Source organism: Lontra canadensis, unplaced genomic scaffold, assembly GCF_010015895.1.
Source record: "Lontra canadensis isolate GAN:19392208 unplaced genomic scaffold, GSC_riverotter_1.0 scaffold73, whole genome shotgun sequence".
NCBI classification, from domain to species: Eukaryota; Metazoa; Chordata; class Mammalia; order Carnivora; family Mustelidae; genus Lontra; species Lontra canadensis.
Genome location: NW_022631067.1, coordinates 210,917 through 232,568, shown reverse-complemented (window position 1 = coordinate 232,568; position 21,652 = coordinate 210,917). Strand labels below are relative to the sequence as shown.

The 21,652-nt window shown below is 56.7% G+C and overlaps 1 protein-coding gene across 3 annotated transcripts in view; it reads right to left on the bottom strand.

The window, feature by feature from the left end:
* The window catches only part of RASA3 (RAS p21 protein activator 3), a 113,330-nt gene that overhangs the window by 57,689 nt on the left and 33,989 nt on the right, over positions 1-21,652 (bottom strand). The window contains exons 1-3 of one of the 3 annotated variants that reach the window (XM_032880996.1): positions 14,319-14,339; positions 13,674-13,791; positions 1,716-1,819 (exon numbers count right to left, since the gene is read on the bottom strand). In XM_032880996.1, the coding sequence (XP_032736887.1) occupies positions 1,716-1,819; positions 13,674-13,750 (181 nt within the window). In that variant the 5' untranslated portion in view covers positions 13,751-13,791; positions 14,319-14,339. Of the gene's footprint in view, positions 1-1,715; positions 1,820-13,673; positions 13,792-14,318; positions 14,340-21,652 lie in introns of those variants that run through there. The other 2 variants (XM_032880995.1, XM_032880997.1) reach the window with 2 other exon arrangements.

The following is a 21,652-nucleotide window of genomic DNA, read 5'->3' as shown; positions in this document are numbered from 1 at the left end:
AGAACAGATCTGAACGAGTATAGCTTTATGGGTTTACCAAGTGGGTTTCAGGTGGTGGGACAAATTTGGTGCTGGAAGTAGTGGACAACAGTGGTGGAAGGTGGTAAACAGACTTGGTGGGTGAAGAGACAGGATGAGGCTGGAGAACAGTTAAGTGTCACGTGACAGTGCAGGATGTGGAGAACATATGAAGGATGATGGATGGTAGGTAATGGTGGAGCAGGTGGTGATGGTGGAGGAGGGTGGATGGTGGTAGTCTAGTGGTGGAGGAGGGGATGGTGGTAGTCTGATGGTGGAGGAGGGTGAACAGTGGGTAGCAATGGTGCGGGAGGGTGGATGGCTGGTGGTGCATGATGGGTGGAGGGTGGTCCATGGTGATGATGGGTTTCTGCTCTTGGTAGGAGATGGTATCTCGTCCTGGCATGAGTAACTCATTCTTCACCATGTCATCCCCATCTCCCCCCACCTCATCCTCCACTAGGACGACCCCCACCATTTTCCAGTCCTGTGTGTGTCCCAGCACCCACCATCCACCTGGTGGTGCAGACCCATAACGAGGAGTCATCCTGGACTTCTCCCTTCCCATCAGCCTCCACATTCAACCAACGAGGCCAACCGATGAGGCCTCTAAGTGAAGTCTGCAGTGCGCAATCCGCAGCGACGTGAAGACTTGAGACCCTGGCTGGCTGCATGTGTGAGCGCCAGGTGAGCCCAACAACCGTCCAACTGGTCTGCACCAGTTCGTTCAGCTGAAGACGGGCCTCCAGGACAGGACGGTGACATGTCCCAGCACACCCAGAGAACAGGCTCCCGCACCTGTTAAATGCACTCAGACATGTTTCCGTCTGACTGAGAATCAGCCAAGGAACCCCACAAAACTGTGGAGCTCCAGGTTTAGCCCCGAGACTGTGGGTCCACCAGCATGGACAGAGGCTGGATCCTCCGCAACAGAGGACAGAGGCTGAGCCCAAGCTCATCGCTGCGGGAGCAGCCCCAAGTCAGAAGGCAGAGGCATGCTTAAAAGCCTCCTGGTGTTGGGAGTGCGTTATCGGAGCCCCATGCAGGTGGTGGTGGACGTGAGTGCCCAGCGGAGCCCACACCCAGGCACCTTCTTGTTCGCAGGCTCTGCTGTCCCACCCTGCTTCTCCCTCTCCAGGAGCACTCCACTGGCACACTCACACCTCTCACCTCAATCCGTCCCAATCCCCATGGAGGGCTGTCAAGAGTTAGGGACAGGTGAGGTCTGGGGATTTCGAGGGGGGTGTCCTCTGCACCCTGACCCCTCAGAGAAGTCACCCAGGAACAGGTCTGGTGGTCGCTGTAACCTCACTTTGAAGGAGAACTCTGAAGCCCTTCTTCCACGTGAGCTTGTGCCATGACGTTCTCTACACGTTGACGGGGCTGGGGGACACTCAGGCAGCTCATTCCCACTACGGGGTGCTCAGGAGGCCCATCCAGGACACGGGGGCTCGGGAGGCCCATCCAGGGCATGGGGGGCTCGGGAGGCCCATTCAGGGCATGGGGGACACCACTGCCAGGCCAGCCAGGTACCCACTGCCGCCTCCCAGAGCTGCTCAGCGCATCCAAAAAAGCCGGGCTGAGAATGCTTTTGGGCTCAGGGCAGAGAGCTGGGAGGAGATGCCACACGCCCGACAGAATGAGGCCCCGCCCAAAAGAGGCAGAGAGAACAAGACAAGACCCATCTCAGTACCCACCTATGATGGAGTCCCTGCGGAAAACATCTCTGTCGAAGACATAAAAGGACAGGTGCCGAAAGCTCCGAGGGATCTCGCAGTAGAAGTCTTCTCCATAGAAGGGGCTGAGAAGCAAGCAGAACGGACTCCGTTAGGTGAGCTACCAGCGTGGGGTGGCCCACTGAGCACTAGCCTCGGGCGCACACGCAGAATCACGCTCTCGTGTGTGTCAGCAACATGCCATGCCATATCTCACGTGTGCGATGTGGAACTGGTTTGCTTGCTGGGGTGCAAATGTGGTCCCCACTGTTGGCCCCAAGGCCCATCACCCGGAGTGATCAGCTGCGGGCAGAGAGCTCCACACAGGGAGCATGAGTCCGCTGTGTGTGTCCAGGCTGGACCCAACACTCCAGGACCACGAGGACACGTGGGACATGCGGGCGGACCTCACTTCATGCGCGTCCCTCAAACTTGGCTTGCCAGGTGCAGACCCTACGGCCCTCCTTTCCCAGAAGTCGGGCTGAAATCTGCACTTGTCACTGGGGAGAGGACCCCTGGCCACGGGTTGACCCTCCACACAGACCCCGCACCAGCGTCCCTGTGCATGGAGACCCAACGTGAACCACAAACCCCAGTCAAGGTCAATAAACAGGCCCCCAGCTGCTCGGCTGGGTCAGGCCGAGTCCGCACGTGAGGTGTGCAGAGAGCAGACCTGCTGGAAAGGGCAAGGCCCCCGATCGGCTGCAGCTGGTTATAGGATGGCCCGCCACTCCCTGCGGCACCCACTGACCCTACCCGTTCCCACACACGCCATGGCCAAGGTTTGAAGTTGGAAAAGCTAACAGGGTATGCTGTGCTGGTTAGGGGAGGAAGAACGCACAGTCCTGGCCAGGCTCGAGTAACAGCGGAGAAGGGGACAGTGTGCTGCCTGGCCATGGAACCCCCCTGCGAGGGACACGGATGGCAGGGCGCTCCAGCCTGTGTCTGGTCAGTCCTGAGACGACTCTCCCCACCACGTCTGAGCACCTCTGAGATCAGAGGGCGCACCGCAGTCAGCGTCAGAAAGCACCGTTCTTTCTCAAGGGCCCCAAGGCGACGGGGCCTCTCCATCTGACCAGTGCCACGGCCCCACAGAACAGTGTTCTTGGTGCCATGACATGGGGTCACCCATGTGTCTGCCTTCCACCACCTGCCTCAGCAGCAAAGAGTCCGCTCTCTTCAGACACAGGCACGTGATCTGTCAAAATCACCAGCTGGTGCTGCACACGCGTCTCGACTCTGTCCCTCGGGACCAGCTCAGCAAGGCCCGGTGAGCCCAGAACGGACAGAGCACGTGGACCCTTCCTGGGGCCCAAGGGAGACACCGCCCATGAGGAAAACAGACACAGGACACGGGCAGGCCTCCGCCCACCCTCCACGGCCCGGACGGGCTACTGGAGTCCCAGCCCGGGCTCGTGCGGCCAGGCAGGGAGAGGGAGCCGAGCGGAAGGGCTGGGTGCTGCCCACACCAGGCAGTGGCTGAGGAGGGTGCCCCGGCCTTCGAAATACGGAAAAGGCAGAGCAGTCATTTCCCCGTCAAGAGGCAACGCGTCCACAGTCTGTGGCCGTGCAGGCTGACCTGTGGACAGACGGGGGCACAGAGGTGCCACGGTCACCCTGTCTCCTCTGGCCAGTAGCTGAGGGCTGGCCTGGGTGGGTGGGGACAGAGGACGTGAACCGTCACTGAGCAGACCTGCCTGAGCCCACCTGTCCAGACACCGCGCCCAGCACCGGCAGAGCGGACCTGCTGGGTGGGAAGAAGAGTCAACAGTGGCCCCTGAGGGCCCGGGGCTGTTGGGGCGCCGGAGGGAATAATCCCGAAGCACATGAGGCAGGCAAGGGTCTGGGGTCCTGAAGGACCAGGCCATAGTGAGTCGGACAACAGCCAAGAAAGCAGCCGCAAAGGGGAAGGCATTTGAGCCACTAGGGAGCTGCCGTGCGGCAAAGCAGAGCGTGTTAGACCCGGGGCTGCGTCTGGAAACACCGGACGGCTGCGTGCGTCCTGCTCACTCACTGAGTAAGACTAGAGCCGGGGCGGGGGGGGGCTGCTGTCCTGAGGGTCCGAGGGTGCAGAGAGTGCCATGCCACCAAGCCGTCATCACGCAGACGTCACCACTGCCCTCGCAGGCCTCACACGGAGGCCACACACCCACACATTTCTGTCTGTCTGGGCACAGGCGTCTCCAGGGAAAGCCACGTGTGGATCTGTCTGAGCTCTCCTCTCACCTCCCGGGACCCTGTCCGGGTGCGTGGGGCTCTGCTCGTCTACTCTGCACTCGGAGCCAACCGAAATTCGCTCGGGCTGCAAAGCAGAACCACCGGGACGGGGTTTTAGAAAACACGGGTCCCTGGGCCTCACCCCAGACAACCCTCTCCGGGGTTTAATTCCTTTAATTGCACAGCCACACGGCCAACACGAGCTGCAAGGTCATCGCAGTCTCCATATCATCCCGTGTTACACATGGGCCGCACACGGATTGTCTTCAGAGACACAGAACCCCAACCCATACCCTCAGACGTGCCACTTGGGGCAAGGCTGCCCCCAGAGGCCATAGGACACAAAGGTGGCACCTGAGCCCAGAGGAGAGAGCCAGACCACAGGGAGTCACGTGCCATGCGAGTCGTGGCAGCAGGACGCCCAGCCTTGGTGGCAAGCACATGCCCTGAGGGGCCGATGGAGTCCCAGACACAGTACGGGCCTGACATCGCAGGCTGTGTCTGCAGACGCCCGCTCCCCACGCACCACACCTCGTCCCTGCCCCCCTCAGCCAGGTGCCCCAGGAAGACACTGCTCCCCTGGGGCCCTGCCCCACCATCACACTCACAGGCCTGTTCCTAGAACCTCCCTACGCTGCCTCACTCCTTCACGATCTCAACTGTTTGCTTAAGAAAAGGAACATGCACGAATGAGAATGTTTCCTATAACGTGTAACTAGAAATAAGGGTGACAAGTGTGAGATGTGGCGAAGTCGGAGCCTGCAGGACGCACAGCGGTGCGGCCACTCGGCAACAGCAGCAGTTCCCTGAAACGGCCAGAGCAGGGGGGGACACACGTCCCCACAGACACTGCGGCCCGCGAGCTGGCGGCCGCGCTCACAGCAGCGGAGAAGCAGCAGCAGCCCCCGTGTGCATCGGCAGAGCCGGCGCGGATGAACAAGGTGGCGTCCGTCGACCCGGACAGTGTGGAGCTCAGACGCCTGCTGTCACGGACGAACACTGAAACCACGGCGCTCAGTGAGACAGGCCACAAAAGGCCACATACAGTGCGACTCCACGTTCCCCCGAAAAGGCAAGTATGTAGAGAGAAAGTGGCCGGAGCCGCAGGAAACGGGTAGTGAATGGTCACGAAAATACTCCCAAACTGACGGCTACAGCTCCAAAGGTACTGAAAGCCACAGAATTACACATCTGCTATAGTTACTTACAGGGAATGTGAATCAGTACTCAATAAAGCCATTTTTTTAAAACCAAAATTTTTTAAAAATACATAAGGATGTCAGAAAGTGAAAACCAGAATTAACATTACAGGGTATATGCTAGATTTTTTTCTCTGAAGATCTATGAATATAGAACACAAGTAGATACAGATGGAAATACATATCTTTACAATAAAAGTAGGATCCTGGGGCGCCTGGGTGGCTCAGTGGGTCAAGCCTCTGCCTTCGGCTCAGGTCATGATCTCAGGGTCCTGGGATCGAGTCCTGCATCGGGCTCTCTGCTCAGCGGGGAGCCTGCTTCCCCCCCGCCCCCGGCTCTGCCTGCCTCTCTGCCTACTTGTGATCTCTGCCTGTCAAATAAATAAATAAAATCTTTAAAAAAAATAAAAGTAGGATTCCATTACACATCCCCATACACAGTTCACTTTTTCCTTTAATATCACGTCATAGATCACTTTCCAAATACATATGTAAAACGTTAGTTGCCAACAGGCCTGAGGTCTGAGCGGGCACGTCTGCGGAACTCTCCTATCCCAACCCTGAGGGTGCCTGGAGCACAGTGGCCCGTGCACGGCCGCCCACCTGTCCCAGAGCAGTGCCCACAGGCACGTGCTTGGCTCAAGGCTGCTCGCCGCAGAAGGCGCCAGTGTGGGACACGGTGCGACCGTCCAGAACGTGAGGACAGATTCAGCCCACACGCCCCCCAACACACAGTCTCACCAGCATCTACAAACTTGGCTCACATGACGGCAAAACGACCTCCTGCTTCGTTGGCAACGTTTAAGTCGTCGGCGCTGCTCAGAGTCAGGCACGTGTGCACTTCCGCGGCAGCGCTCTGGCCCGTGTTCTAGGCATGCCCCCCTTCTTGTGTTCAGGGTAGCAATCCACCGAGAGCTCCCAAGTTGGTGTTACAGACTAGATGATGGATAACTGATAGAGCAGATAAGAGACACCTTTTCAACTGGAAACACCACGAAGCTGCTAGTGCCATCTGTCATCGATGGGCAAGGACTGGCGTGCGGTCCTGCCTTCTCCAAAACGTGTCCCAGCACAGAGCAGCCATGTCCCTGCACTTGGGAGCTGAGGCTGCCCAGGGAGGCGGTGACATCTGTCTGGGGCAGGAGGGCGGACGTGGGGTGTCCGCGCAGCGGGCACCCCCTGCTGAGGGCCCCCACCCCAGGGCACACCGACACGGTCATCCGGACAGCCCCACCCCTGTGCTGGGTCAACAGGAAAGTCTGTGCTTGTCTCTTTGCGGCTGTGGAGTCGGAAGCATGTTCCCAGAGAGGAGGGAAACCAAGGCACTCTCCCATCCCCTCTCCATGTGCTGGGCCAGACAATGTCTCCTTTCTGGGGAACTCAGGGGGGGCCCAGCCACTGCCTCCCCTTCCTTCCCACTAGCGCCATAACCTGGGGTCTCTCTCCACACAGGCCCCGCTTTGTCCCCAGCCGAGGTCAGCAGCAGTCAGATGCATGACTCATGCCCCACTCGCAGCCTTAGGGCTCCAGAACCCTCCTTCCAAATAAAGAAAAAAGCAGCCCACAGGACTTGGCTTGCCTTAAACACTGCTGTGTGACAGGAGAAGATTAATGCGTGCGGTAGCATCCGCTTGGAGGCCGTCGGAGGGCGGCCAGAGTGACAGGCTCTTTCCCTCGGTAATTGCTGGGAGGAGCTCAAGTGAACTCTCGCAGAGAGAGAAGAAAACCCCCTCCTGCCGAAAACGGAGCTGATCTATCTATAAGCTCTGACAGGCCAACCTCCCGCCTTCCTCCCACTCCTCCCAGAGCCCAGATGTGCCGCCCGGGGCTCAGACAGGGCCTCCTCTGGGACCCGTGCAGAAACCGCCGAGTCTCCATGAGTCATTTCCCAGCATCTGCTGAGGCGGGCGGCGCCCCACCCCCACCGGGGCGGCCGGCCCTGCGGCCACACTGTCTGCTCAGGAGAAAACAGCTGCACGCCTGGCCTTCTCTGGGCTCAGGCTCTGTCGAAAATGCCAGAGTCCATTTCCCAACATCTGGGCAGGGAGTGGAGGGGCGGGGCTGCCTGGGCGGCTCCCGATTTGGGGTAGATGGAAAGGCAGCGCGCCCAAGAATAAAGAACCCCACTCCGAGTCTCTCTGTGAAAGGGCCGTTCTGCAAAGGCTGATGCCACAGAGAAGGCCACCCTGGGGGCCGAGCGTCCAGGCTCCCAGAGGGAGCTCAGGGCCCACCCCACAGCCCGACATGGCCTGGAAGCCTGGCCGGCAGGGCGGGTCTTCCAAAAAGGGCAACAGCCCATCTCCAAGCAGCTCAGAGCTCAGCTAATGAAATGTGCCTTGTACGCTGGGAACCGAAAGCTGGATTAAACTTTCATTAAACCAAATACTGTTCAACTGTCTGCAGGAGAAGAATGAGAAATGCCAAGGAGTCAAGGGCTGGCAGGGCCCATGGGGCCACTGAGCCGGAAGCGTCCGTGTCTCCCTCTGCAACAGGCACAGGCAGCAGGGAGGCCTGGGATACACAGAGCCAGAAAGGAGCCTCGGAGGCACAAGCCTCCGCTGCCAGTCATCCCCACAGGTCCTCAGGCAGCGAGAAACCTCTGGGTTTCTTCTCACTTCCTCCAGACCTCCTTTAAATCCCTGCGTGGCCTGGCTCCCTGGCACCCGTGAGCCTTCCCCACAGAGCTCTCCCTTCTGATCAGACGCTGTGTCTCCTTGGGAGGACGGATGCTCAGCCTCTGTGGGAGCCCCAACCCCAACTCACGTCACCCCGGGGATGGGCAGCTCCTGGACAGAAAGCTGCTCTGATCCCACAAAGGACATGTGTCGTGTCGTGTGGCACTCTGCACGTTTGCAGCAGGGACAGGAGGGATGTAGCTAAGCCTCCGCCAGGAAGGAGAGAGTCTGAGGTCAGATCCCAGTGTCTGTCCCAGTGCTGGGCAGAAGAGTCACCGGGCCAGTCGCTGCCTACACTCGTGGGGCTCCGGGCAGAGATGTGGGCATAAACCACCAAGGGTCAGTGGTGGCTGCGGCACATCACAGAGAGTCAGAGGGCATTCGAGGGTGGTGGCCTGGCAGGCAGGGCCAGAAGGCCCCAGGTTAGCATCAGGCAGGCACTGGACCAGGCAGGAAATGTTCTTTTTTTTTTTTTTTTTTTTAAGATTTTATTTATTTATTTGACACAGAGAGATCACAAGTAGGCAGAGAGGCAGAGAGAGAGGAGGAAGCAGGCTTCCTGCCAAGCAGAGAGCCCAATGCGGGACTTGATCCCAGGACCCTGAGATCATGACCTGACCCGAAGGCAGAGGCTTTAAACCACTGAGGCCCCCAGGCAGGAAATGTTCTTAGAGGGGCTCACACTCTTCCCCAAGCACCAAGACCCAAACTGGGGATTCCTCCTGGAGCACCCAGAACAGTGGGGGCACGAATTTACCTACTCCAGCTGACAAGGACTATCTGAGCCAAAAGCTTGAATTTATGTCCCAAAGACTGTTTTTTAAACTGGAGAAATTAGAGATGAAAGTAAGTATTAGGAGAAACCGTTAGGCGTACAGCCTCATAAATCAAAATCAGCATTTGCTCATCCACAACTTGGGTTTTACTGAAAACCTCCAAGAAGATGGAGTCTGTCCTCCTGAACCACAGACTCCTCGCCATCCCTTTGGGAGTCTAACCCAGGCAGCGTGTCCCCCCCCAGGACAGGAGCTGCAGGGTCCCCCTGGCAGGAGTCGGGTCTGGCACACAGCAGCGCTGGGTTCTGAGTGACGGGCATTTTTCAGGAGCAGAAGGGGGCTGACTCGTCACAGACCCACACGCTCTTTAATTCCAGTTTGGAAGCGCACACCCGTCCTGCCTGGGAACGGCCTCTCCTTTGGGAACGTTCTCAGCAGGAATGACAGGATGTGAGGGGCTGTAATTACTCTGTGTAGACAAACACGGTGATGTGTGAGCTCCTCCTCACTTTGCTCCAGAAAGTGGTTATTTTACTAACTTCTAATCTTATGTAAAAAAGCAAAAACAAAAACATCCCCCATAATCCCACTACCCCCCCGAAAATAACCACATTGACATTTATGTCCACATATTCCAGACCATTCTGGAGCAATCCCAGTTTTCAGAGCAAGAGGGAATCTTACTGCGAACACAACTTTGTGACCCTCCGTTAGCAGTCATCAGACACCAGCACACTCTGGGCCGAGCGGCCACCGTTCCCAGTGGAAGGTGAGAAGCCTCTGTGGGAAGACAGGTCAGCGCCAGGGGTGGCCCCTTCCCCACAACAGAAACCAGGTGAGAGGAGGCAGACGGAGACTGCCTGTGGGCGGGGGTCTCGAGTGGCCCTGGGGAGAGGTTCAGCACCCCAGCCCCGTCCCAGTGGCCACTGGGGAAGGTGCGGGTCAGATCAGGAAGTTTGGGGCAGCTCCTCTTCGGGCCAGGAGCTGTGCCCACATTTTGTAGGCATTTTGTGGGAAAAGGGAGGCAATTCCATCCTTGAAATAATCACACGTGTTGACAAAAGGAATGGAGTACTTTGGGGGATATTCTTGCACATGAGCAGCCCAGCACTGAAGAGGTCTTGTTTTTGACTTTTGCTCACGTAACAAGAATATGCTTCTTTCACTGGAGAAAGTGGTGATTTCCTCCGTGATGTGACCTTCCCCAGCCCTGCCTGGGAAGCAGGAGGCGGACTCCCCGGGTGGGTCATGCACGTGTGCCGTGCTGTCTGGGACGGCAGCTGCCTGTGAGCCCCGATGTGGCAGCGCAACATCCTGGAGCCTGAGTTTGCGCCGGCTGGCAACGAGCTGCCACTGCAGTGACAACACGACTAAAGCCACAGAAGTTACGAGTGAGCAAAGTTCACGCTCAGCGTCAGGAAAGTATTGTCCTAGTAAGACAGAAACTTTGCCCCAAATCACTTTTCTGGAGAATGGACAAGGCCAGGAGGAAAGGACTGGGGTTCCCCAGTGCCAGACCCCATGAGCCCTTCCAAGAAGGTCTACAGCCGCGCCTCCCCAGCACCCTCTCCACAGCCGAAGGAATGCAAAGAACAAACTCGGGCCTTTCCCAAGTTACCCGCTGAGGAGTTACTCGTGAGGGGCAGCCTCATGCGAGTGCCGGGGACACCTGAGCAGCATGGTCCCCCCCAGGGGCCCCGGGATGGCCTTCTGCTGAGAAGGGAGGGAGACGCACGTCCCCGTCTCTCCCACACATTCCGTCTGTACTCGGTCTGAGTCCAAACACGGGGCTGGGCAGCAGCTGAGTTCGGGACTGACCCTGCCCCCGAGGCCCAGACAGGCCACCAAGCCCTCTGGCTCTTTTGAGTTCAGAGACCAGATGGAGGCTCCTACTTCCCACAGCGACTTTGCCAAATGGAGCAGCCGATCTGAGAGCAAACGCTGAGGCCCGCAGCGATGACGCGGGCGGGCACTCCTCGCAGGTGATGACCGAGTGCTGCCCACACTGGGGGCCGTTGGCACAGCCGGCCTGGCGCCCAGGGCGCCCACTTCCTTCGTGCTGGCAGCTGCCATGGGAGCCTCGGCCTTCCTCCCCTGCCTCACAGCCGGCAGAGCCTGCGGACGGGTCTTCTGCTTCTGGCCTCCAGCCAAGGCTACTGGAGCCACATCCTCACGTGTCGCCTCCCTCCAGCTACCCTCGTGCACGGGCTTCTTCCCGCTCGCCTCCGAGTCCTCGTGAGACACGTCTGGACATTCTTCTGCTCTGTCCCTAACCCCCTTGTCCTTCCCACCTCCTCGCGTGTCTGGGTGTGTCTGGAGCCTTCCCATTCACCCCTTCTCCCTCCAGCGAACCCCATCCAGCCGTTTACTCACCCAGTGACGTTTTCATTCAGGTTCTTGTGTCCTTCATTTCCGGGAATTCTATTTGGTTCTTTTGGAAATTGGGTTCATCCTTCTTTATCATTCCTCCTCCCAGTCATGTTTTCAGCCTTGTCTCTTATTACTTCACAGTCATTAAACCTTGTCGGCGGACCTTCTGCAAACCCTTCAGGTCTGATTCCGTTGTTTTTCTTGGCAAATGCACCGACACTTTACCTCCTTGGGTTCTTCTGTATTTTCTCCTCAGAGATCACAGAGGAAGGTTCTTCGAGGCCTGGACTGAGGGTACGTCTGGATTTGCTTTGACTGGCATTTCGTCACCTCTGAGGACGTTACAACTATTCAGGACTACGGCAATGCCTGTGCATGGACTGAGGCTTCTGGAGTCAGGCGTGCAAACTCACAAGAGAGCTAGTTTTTGGTTTCAAATATTTGGCACCAAGTGGAGGCAGCACTTCACCTTGCTAACTTCTTTTATACAGTGAGTTCATTTGCCTTTTTGCCCTGACACGACGGAGCAGAGCTCTGGGGCTACCCGCCCACAAGGTCCACCAGTGTGAACACAGTTTTTGCCTCAATACTAAATGGTGAAATACACCCATATTTTTTAAGTTCCTGGAATTATTTTGTGTTAGCGTCTTTCTTTGCTGTCACTTTTAACTTTCTGTTTAGAGCAAGCACCCTCTCCTTGTCAGTACATTAGAGAAGCACTCAATAAATTTTCACTGAGGGGCACGTGGTGGCTCACTCAGCTAACATCCAACTCTTGGTTTCAGCTGAGGTCATGATCTTGGGGTCCTGGAATCACATCAGGCTCCCCACTCAGCAGGGAACCTGCTCCAGATTCTCTCCCTCGGCCCCTCCCTCACTCACGCGCATGTACGCCTGCTCTCTCTCTCTCTCTCTCAAATGAATGAATAAATCTTTAATACATAAATAAACATTCATTGAGCTAATAAATAAATAAACAAAAATAGCCAAGCTCATTAAACTGTCCATAAGGACAGCATGAATTTTCCAAGTCAGACCATTACCTCAGGGCACCAACTACTGGTAACTGGCTCCTTGTGACAGCATTTTGGGGGCTCCCACCTGATTCTGGCTGTTTCTCAGATGGCTGATTTTCTGAACAGACAGTGTGACCACATCGTTACCCTTATTTAGCTCCGAGCTTCCCTTTCCTACTCCAGAAGCACATTTCCTGGTATCACCAAATCCAGGAACCACAGTTTCCATTCCCTAAACTTGTCTAAAATGTTTTGAAGATCAGGACCCCCAGTCTCAGCCGTGCCTAAAACAGAGGTTCCCAAGCAGACTCTCTTCCTAGAGGTCTGGGCTCAGCAGGTCTGGGGAGGGCCCAGCTTCCCTGAGACCACAGTGACTTTCCAGGTATAGGACCTCCAGGCATCAATGCCAACTGTGCAAACACAGAAAGGGTTCACCCGGCATCAGGACCGTGGAAGTAACCCAGAAGGTTACAGTGACATCATGAGCCCTGGCCTCACCTCCATCACCAGCCCCAAAGACAGGCGTGACTCCCGACAGACGACTCAGGAGTTCTGTTTTCCTACAACGAAGGATTCCAGAGACTCTGCAGCATGCCCGGCCCACACACTGTAGCCACTTGGCCTCAGGGGCGCCTCCCAGTGCTGGGGGGCCCTGTGCAGACGGAGAATGGAAGGAGCAGGAAATCTCTAACAGGTCTGTAAAAACTAAGTCCGGTCAGAACGTGCGGCTTGTGCCCTCTCAGAGAGAACAGCATGAAGGATGCACTTGTTCTGCAAAAACCGCTCTCAAACAGAAAACAGCTGTGTGCGTGGGTCCACACCACCCACACTTGTAAACACGGGCTTCCTGGAGGACCCGGCTCCACTCCACCAGCCACTTGGTAATAAAGGACTTGCTCAGGACCCCCACTAGCTGTGTTGGCTTCGCCCAGCTGCAAACCACGAGGCCCGCCCCTGCTAACACTCGCGTTCTCTCTCCCCACCCTCCATGGAATCTGCTGCAACTTTTAGGGAGCCCTCCTGTCCCCGGGGTGTGGTCCAGGGGCGGCATCACGGGGAAACTGTCAGAGATGTCTGGGCAGACAGCTGTCTCGACAAGCCCTCCAGTGGTGAGTGGCCCTTAACAGCTGACCCTCCAAGGTGCTGATGTGTTCATCGCATGGCAAACTCCCCAAGGACCTGAGGACCTATTAGGTGCTGCTCCTTCCAAACGACCTTCTCTAGCTCTCTCAGCGAGTACTGTCCAGGCCCCCTTTCCTCAGTGAGCATCACTTCCATGCCCATTTCAGATCTGTCTCTCTGGGAAAGTTTAAAGGAAGGTGGTTAAAAAAAAAAAAAAAAAAAAAAAAAAAGCTTCCCAAATGTTCACCTGTCAAAATGCCTGACCACTGCTATGTCCGGTGTACACCTTGACCTTCAGCTCATCTCTGACCGGAAGGTGCCCACACAAGCCCCTGCAGTGGGTGACCGTTCCCCCTGCACCTGCAGGCTGCTCAGCCTGGGCCAGCATGAGCATCTGGGGACCGCCATCAAGATGGCAGCCCAAAGGCCCCGGCAGACGGGAGCTCACAGAACATTCCAGTGCCTCACGCATGCCGAGCCGCATGGACGGCGGCCAATGGCACCTGCGTTCGGGCATCTGCCACAAAGAGGAAGCAGACGGAGGAAAGCAAACAACAGAGATTACCAGAGCGACTTCTCCACAATCTTGGTCCTGAAAACCTCCTCCCGGTCCAGGTTCACCGTGCAGTAGCAATCCCGCATCTTGTTTGGCCCCGGGTAAGTGGGAAGATTTTTGGCTTCACCTAAAAAGCAAATGTAAATATACCATCGACTTAGCATACAGTTACCGTGTTCCCTTGCCAATCACAGGCACTTTTCCAAGTAACGCACTTATTTCAAAGCAATGCACCTGCTGTCCCTTTTATACACTCATTAGCTCTTTATATATCTTTCTTGCTGCCACAATCAAAATATCAGAGAGCACACTACGTGTGGTGTTAAAATGCGAGGTAACATCCACATAACCTCCAAAACAAACTGATCAAAGTAGGAATCCATTAGCCTACGAATCAGGACTTTACTCATACTAGCCCCCTTAATTTTTTTTAATGTGTAAATTATGGTAAGATACATATAACTTAAAATGTATCATCTTAACCACTTTGAGTATAGAGCTCGGTAAAGTATATTTACACTATTGGGCAACCAATCTCTAACTTTTTCATATTGCAGAACTGAAACTCTGCACCCGCTCAACACAACCCCGTCCCCTCCCCCAGCACCTACCCTTCCACTTTGTGTCTGAAGCCGGCTACTCGAGGTAACTCACAGAAGTGATCAGTATTTGTCCTTCTGTGACTGCCTTCTTTCACTCAGCAAAATGCCCTCAAGGTTCATGCGTGTTGTAGCAAGTGTCAGGATTTCCTTCCTCATCAAGGCTAAATATTTCATTGTACGGATGGACCACATTTTCCTTATCCATTCATTTCCCGGCTCGCTTTGTTATTCTGAATTTGATTTGTCAGTACTAGGTCAAAGTTGGGGCAATAATTAAGGAGAAGGACCCTTTTTAAAGAAAAAAAAAAAAACATGGACTCCAGCTGTTTATTTTTTAAAAGATTTTATTTCTTTATTTGAGACAGAGTGAGTGAGCACACAAGCAGGGGTGGGGCGGGGGGAGGGGAGAAGCAGGCTCCCCGCTGAGCAGGGAGCCCGCCGCAGGGGCTCAATCCCATGACCCTGAGATCATGACCCGAGCCGAAGGCAGACGCCTCACCAACAGCGCCACCCGGCACCCCTCCAGCTGTTTAAAACACAGAGCGACTCGCCAGTTAGAGGTAAGTCCCGCGGGGAGACCTGCTATTGGTCCGGTGTCCTCCCCGCACGGCCCCTGCCCCACACGGAAGGAGAGAGCCTCAGGCAGCAGCACGCCCAGCAGGCCCCACAGAAAACAGCGCGGATACCCGGCTCCTTGTGGGCCCCGGGGTCTGTCCACGATCGCCGACAGCACCGCAGTCTGCGTCCTCTCCTGGAGACTCCCAAGTGCGAACAGGGTCGACAGCCCTGTCCACGGGCAGCCTGTGACGCGGACACCCAGGTGGAGACGACGTCTCCTCTGCGGAGGAAAAGCCTCGGGCCACCCCTCGCGTCTCAGAGGCCTCCGCTGCGTCCCGTCTCCTGGGGCGCCTGCAGGCCCCCGACCCCGCCTCGGACGGCAGGGCAGCTCGAGCGCCCGGGCACAGCCCGAACACCGGTGGCTCCGCAAAGGGCCAGACTGCCTCACTCTTGCCAAAGCTGAAGAAAGCAACAGACACCGGCCCGAACCAGAGCACCAGCTCCTCAGGACTCAGCACCACAGCCCCCCGGGCACACCCGCGCCCGCACAACTCCCAGTGGAACAGACATTCTGACTCCCTTGGGGGGAACCGGTGCGTTTTAAAGAGGCCAGTTTGCAAACGGGCCCGCCAGAGCCTCCAGGAGGGCTGAGACGAGCTCAGCTTGTTGGAAGCTACTGGACTTTTCGGTTAATATCACTACAGACGCCCACACGGCGGGGTGGGGTTTCCGGCCGGTGCACCTTATTTCTGACGAGCGTGTTTCTCCAGGGTTCCAAAGAGCAGCACATGGTCCTTTCCTGCACACAGCGGGACGGGAGACCCGATTCTCTGGGCCTCGGGTTCCCCCATGGGAGGAGCACGAGCTCTCCACAGCTCCTCCATCTCCAAGAAGCTTTTACTTCAAGATTCCAGAGATGCTCCTTTTGGGGTCACCAACGGCTCTTGGCGGGGAAGAAAAACAACGAATGTTCTCCGGTGGAGCCGCCGAGTTACCACGCTCCAGAACACACCACGTGCGCGCGAGCCAGGCCTATGGAGACGCGGCCAAGCTGGTGAGAGGCACGTGAATCTGAGCCAAACCCGGCACACGGGAAAGGTCCTGCGCACACGCACACAGGGGTGCGACCACATTCCACAGGGCCAAAGAGTACGTGGCCCACGGGCCTCTCCAGAGTGAGGGGCAAGAGCGGCAGACCCTGGCCGCCTCCGCCGCGCTGCCCGATGAGGCCGTCCCCTCACACACGCAGGCCCCAAACAGATGCTTCCTGTCTTCCGGTTCTGGTTTGGGAGATCACCTGAGCAGCGCTCACACACCTTGAAGCGTAAAACCAGCCCGACGTGGAGAACTTCCCGGCTGACATCTCGATGGTGAGAATCAGGACTCACCGTGCTTCCCCTTGGAGTTTGGTTTGGTGTTGGTGGTGTTGTTGTTTTACAGCAAATGAGATATTTAGCTGCAAGTTCCTGTGTTTCTTAAAAGGAGAAAAGAAACTTGTTCAAAAGTCTCATGGGAGATGATCACTGGGGGAAAATACAGAACTGAGATTTTCTTCCTGTTTATTCTCCAAAGAACCTCAGAACCAAGCAGCAGTCGCTGACTTCCACCAGGCGGGTCCCGTGAAGAGAGAAGGGAAAGATGTGCCTGAACCAGAGACACCCGGGGCGCCTGGGTGGCTCCGTCGGTTAACCGGCTGCCTTGGGCTCAGGTCACAATCTCTGGGTCCTGGGATCGAGTCCCGTATCAGGCTCTCTGCTCAGCACAGAGCCTGCTTCCTCCTCTCTCTCTGCCTCTCTGCCTACTTGTGATCTCTGTCAAATAAATAAATAAAATCTTTAAAAAAAGAGAGAGAGAGACACCTGACACCGCGGAAATGCCGACGTGAGCACAGACGGAGCCTCATTCCGCCGTCTCGGGGCCCCAGGCGGGGGGCCGTGAGGACAGTGCCACAGAGAGCAGCGGGCCGACCGGAACCGACGCTGACGAGCCACTCGGACAGGAGGGCGGGGAGAGCGGGCAGCACCCGCAGCCACGTCCTGCCCCAGGTCCTTACTGCTGGGGACCTCTCTGGGCAGAACGGGCTGAGAATGAGGCGTTTCCCGGAGTCCGCTTGGAGCCCCGCCGCAGAAGGGGGGTGGGCGTCTCGGCTCGCCTGTGTCCCACCCCGACCACCTTCAGAACAGATGACCACTGCTTCCACACTGACTGCTTAGTCCAAAGGCTAGAGGCCATCTCCCTGCCTGGCTGCATATAATGGGGCCTTTCGTCCCTGACGAGAACCACGTCCCTCTTCCCAGCACGTGGAGACGTTCTCGTAGGAAAGCAGAGCTGTCCCGGTATACAGCAGGTGCTGATTTATGTGCTGAATGAATGGATGAATAAGCGGCCACCACATTAAAGAAAAGTAAACCTTGGGTTCGTCCTAAGAACCCAACCAGGGTCATTTTCCACGACTCTTTCTCCTACTGCCTATGTCTGGAACGGACGCTGTGCGCCAACCAGGTTCGACGGAGACCGCACATCTGGAACCTGCTTCCCCTCCAAACGGCCAACCTACTAATACAAGCAGAAGGCAGCCGTGGAGCAGTCAAGTGCAGACCCTGAATGAGCAGACTCTGGCTCTATATCCAGGAAGCAGGCCCTGGTAAGGGGGACACAGGTTGTGATCTGAAAGTGTCATCGTTCCTGAGCCGCCACACTTTCTCATCCAGGAAAACCAAACCCTCGTGACCGGGGCCTCGTGCTCCACTGGAGGGAGGGAAGACCCTGTGTGGACGCCCACACCTCGCTGCCAGGCCGGGGGGTGGGGGGCTCCCCTCCATGTGCCCAGACCGACCACACCACGCGGCGCCGGCGGGCCCCCCGCAGCCCGGTGGCCTCGGCTCTGGAAGGGGAACACTGTGGGAGAGCGCAGGCAGGCCTTCGGGCACTCTGGCTCAGAATACCTCCATGGGCCCACACATTCTGGTGGCCAGGTGGCTTACTGTAACAACAGAAGCGTCTACGTCCCCCAAAAGATCAACCCCATGACTGAATATTCTATCTCCCTAAACGTACATTTTTGAATACCTCTTTTAATACCTGGCTAGTTTACCACTTCATAGTAAAGAGAATAAAACTCCACAAAAACAGATGAAACTGGGTTTCTAAATCGAGTTACGAGCAGCCGCCCCTACTGCACACTGATTCGGCCCAAGAACTCCACCCTGAGCTGCTCCGACGCCCCAGCACGGCACACCTGCTCCCTCTGCCTCCAGGGGATCACGACCTGGGAAGGGCTGCTCCGTACACAGGCCGATTTCCGCCCAGAGGTCGTCGGGGCAGGTCAGAGACAAGCATAAAATAAGGCTGTTCTCAAGGCACCTGCGTGGCTCAGTGGGTTGAGCGCCTGACTCTTGGTTTCGGCTCAGGTCATGAACTCCGGGTCATGGGATCCAGCCCCGGGTCGAGCTCCGTGCTCAGCAGGGAGCCCGCTGGAGGATTCTCTCTCTCCGTTGCTTCTTTCATGCACCACCCCCCCCACAAAATAATAAAATCTTAGAAAGATAAGGCTGTTCACGTGGAAATTAGAAGTTCAAAATAAAATGAAAAGAAAGAAAATTGTATCTATCCAGCCCCAACATGTGCGACTCCGTGATCCGTGGAGCTCGGAGCTCCCCGGGAGCTAAGGCAGGAATGGAAAGACGGCAGCGGGCGCGCTTCTCGGAATTTACTTGCCGGGGAGGGGGGCACTGTTTTGGAGCAGCCCTCTGCTCGCCTCACACAGGAGACAGGAAGAGAGGGGCTGGGCACATGTCCGTGTTCGCTCTGTAAGAGGGGCGACACCCCGTGCGGTGACCACAAGCAGCAGGGCACAAATTGCGGACCCTGGGAAGAGTCTCTGCAAGGGGGGCTCCTTCTGTGCCCCCCACCCCCAGTTCCAGGCTACAGCCCCGCCTACTGTGGACTCGGACCAGCATCGCCACCCCTAACCCCCTCTCATGGCTCCCGGAGATACTGGATGGCCCACGTCCATGGAAGAAGCCTGGCAAGACCCCCAAGGATGACAGCAGAGCCAGCCCCCAGTCCTGGGACTGGGACACCGCTGAGATCCTCAGCCAGGCCTCTGCCCTCAGACCCAGAGCCTCCAGCCACACGGCCTGCTCGCTTGTCTCCTCCCTCCTCCCCATGCAACCCCCGACATGACTGGGTCTCCTTTCTTTCTTTGCCTCCAGCATCTGAAACAGCACATAGTCTGGCAAGTAGTGAGCACCCGATAAATGTTCGCTCAACTTAACAGACCAGTACATACAACAATCAAATGACCAGCTGGGTGGGGGTTTCGGAGTGCTGATTATGCATTTCAGCTTTCAAAGACCCGCCAAAACCCAAAGAGGGACTCCACCCTCCTGCCCCCGAGATGTGAGCCCAGGGAGCCCCCCCCCACCCCCAGGTTCTGGGCTCTCCAGCAGTGACTGGGCAAGGACAGAGCCTCGTGGAGTCCACTTGGTCCCTGGAATAAGAACTTGCCCTGAGCCAAGAAGTCAGAGCCCTGAGGCCACTGCTGGAGGGACAGCATGAAGGTGCATGGCAGGGCAGGGGGCTGTCAGAGCATAAATGACCTCCCAGTACCTTTGCGGACCTACAGCCCATGAGGCACGTATTGGGGACCTGCCGCCCAGTCTATCAGCCAGCAGACTGCGACAGCCCCATCTAGGCCTTGGTGTACAGAAGATTCATGCGGCCAAATCCAGCCCATCCTGCAGGCCCCAAAGCTGTGAGAAACAAGTTGTTGTTTCCAAGCCTTAGCGGTGAGGAAAACTCTACCAGGACACACACATGTCCTCAGGTTCAGGAGCTCATACATCAGTGGGTAAAGCATCTTCCTCCTTCCGTGCACTGGTGATAATCTGAGTCATGGGATTAGTTTGGTGACAGAGCGTCCGACACCATGCGGCCGTCACACTGCCAACTCTGTCACAGGCCTGAGGCCTACGGGGCCGTGTGCCGTGGGCACCATGCGACAGCTACAGGAGCTACTCGGCTGTACCCACCAGGTCCATTCCGCTTGATTCCACAGGTGTGTATCCCAGACCGGAGAGGAGTAAATAAATGGGTTAGATAAGCTCCCAGGGCGGGCCAGATGAAGGGACAGCCGGGTCTGCAGGGACTTGTACAGGTGGGCCCGCCCGAGCTACCAGGTTGTGACCAATCCCCTCCTGAGCGGTCAGTGCAGCGGGAAAGCAGAGCAGAGAGGGTCCACCGTGACGCACCGTGCCGGCCGTTTCGACATCCAGGTGGACCGTTATTTCGAACCTTCCTGACCAGACCAGCAGACTCGGACAAAGACAGTTAACGCCCCCGAGTGAGCGTTCAGGGCTCCCTGGGTTGCTGCCGGGGCCCCATCAGAGGACTGTACTCTCACCCAGTCTGTACCCCGATCCCGGGCAGGGGCACCCTTGCTGGTCCTGCAGTTACCCTGCATGTACCCACTAGAGAAAGGCGCCCCTGGCCGGACCGTTATGTCCGTTGTGTCAGGAAGCTGTAAGACCCTGAGCCTGGGCGGGGAAGACACTTCCCCGTCATCAGCTGACACAGTCATAAAAATACACAGATCTGGGCGCCTGGGTGGCTCAGTTGCTTGAGCAACTGCCTTCAGCTCGGACCATGAACCCAGAGTCCCGGGATCAAGTCCCTCATCAGGCTCCCTGCTGCGGAGCTCTGCTTCTCCCTCTGACCTCAGCCTCTCATGCTTGCTCTCTCATTCTCTCTATCAAATAAATAAATAAAATCTTTAAAAAAAAATACACAGTCTACAGCCCCTCAGGTGCTGGGACCTCAGGCTGTGGCCCCGCTGAGGCCGAGGGAATGTCCTCTACAGGACGCTACCCTCCAGTCTCAGCCTGGGGCACTCGGTCGAAGGGGACACTGAGACACGGACTTCTCCCCCCATACAGTTCTCACTTTTGAGTTAATGGATGCCATTTAAAAATAAAACGGGTTTCACATTTCCTCCAAATCCTTTTGAGAACTCTGAAGATGCAGCCATGCTGGCTCCTTCCCCTTGTTGAAAGGGTTGTGGGTCTGGGGGGGGTGGGTGGGCAGCCCTGCTCAGGGGGCACCTGCCTGGCCTTGTGCATTTGGGAACCTCCAGTCCCAGGCATGGGTCTGCCCTTCCGGTCCACCAGGGCCCCACTCTTAAGGACATCAGTCTGTCGTCAAGGGGCTCCTGCCCTGGAGTTCTCCACCATTCCCACAGCATGAGCAGCATCTGGGGTCCCCTTGAATAACGGGAATTTCTGGCTGGAAGACCGACCACCTGTGGCAGGTAAATAATGAAACTATAGGGCCACACCTTCCAGCACGGCTCCACTCCCCAAAGTCTTTTGTTCTCCTAGGCTTTGTTCCCACTAGTTGCATTAGGGATCTCTGACAGGTTACAGTAAAGGGACAAGGGCGAGGAGGTAGCTGAGGAGGGTGAAGAACGTAACAGGAACGCGGATGGCAGAAGTATGCTGAGACTTTTTTTTAATGCAGGAAACTAAAGGGAGGTACCATGGAAATTTCTGGAAGAATGAGGGCCCCTGGACATTGGTGAAGACAAGGATCCAAGCTGTCCCCATGCTGGGCCTGGGTCCTCCTAGAATATTATCCCTGTGCATCTGCACAGTAAACCGTACGTACCAACAAGTAGGGGCGACACAAAAGAGACGCCTCGGGAAACTTCAGCCAGGGAACGGTTTTCACCTGGCCCTCCCACCTCCAGAAGAGTTCGCAAGTGACCCAAGAAGAAACAGGAAGAGGGCGAAACACCTGGGAGGACGCCGGGGAGAGCACCTGGGAGGACGC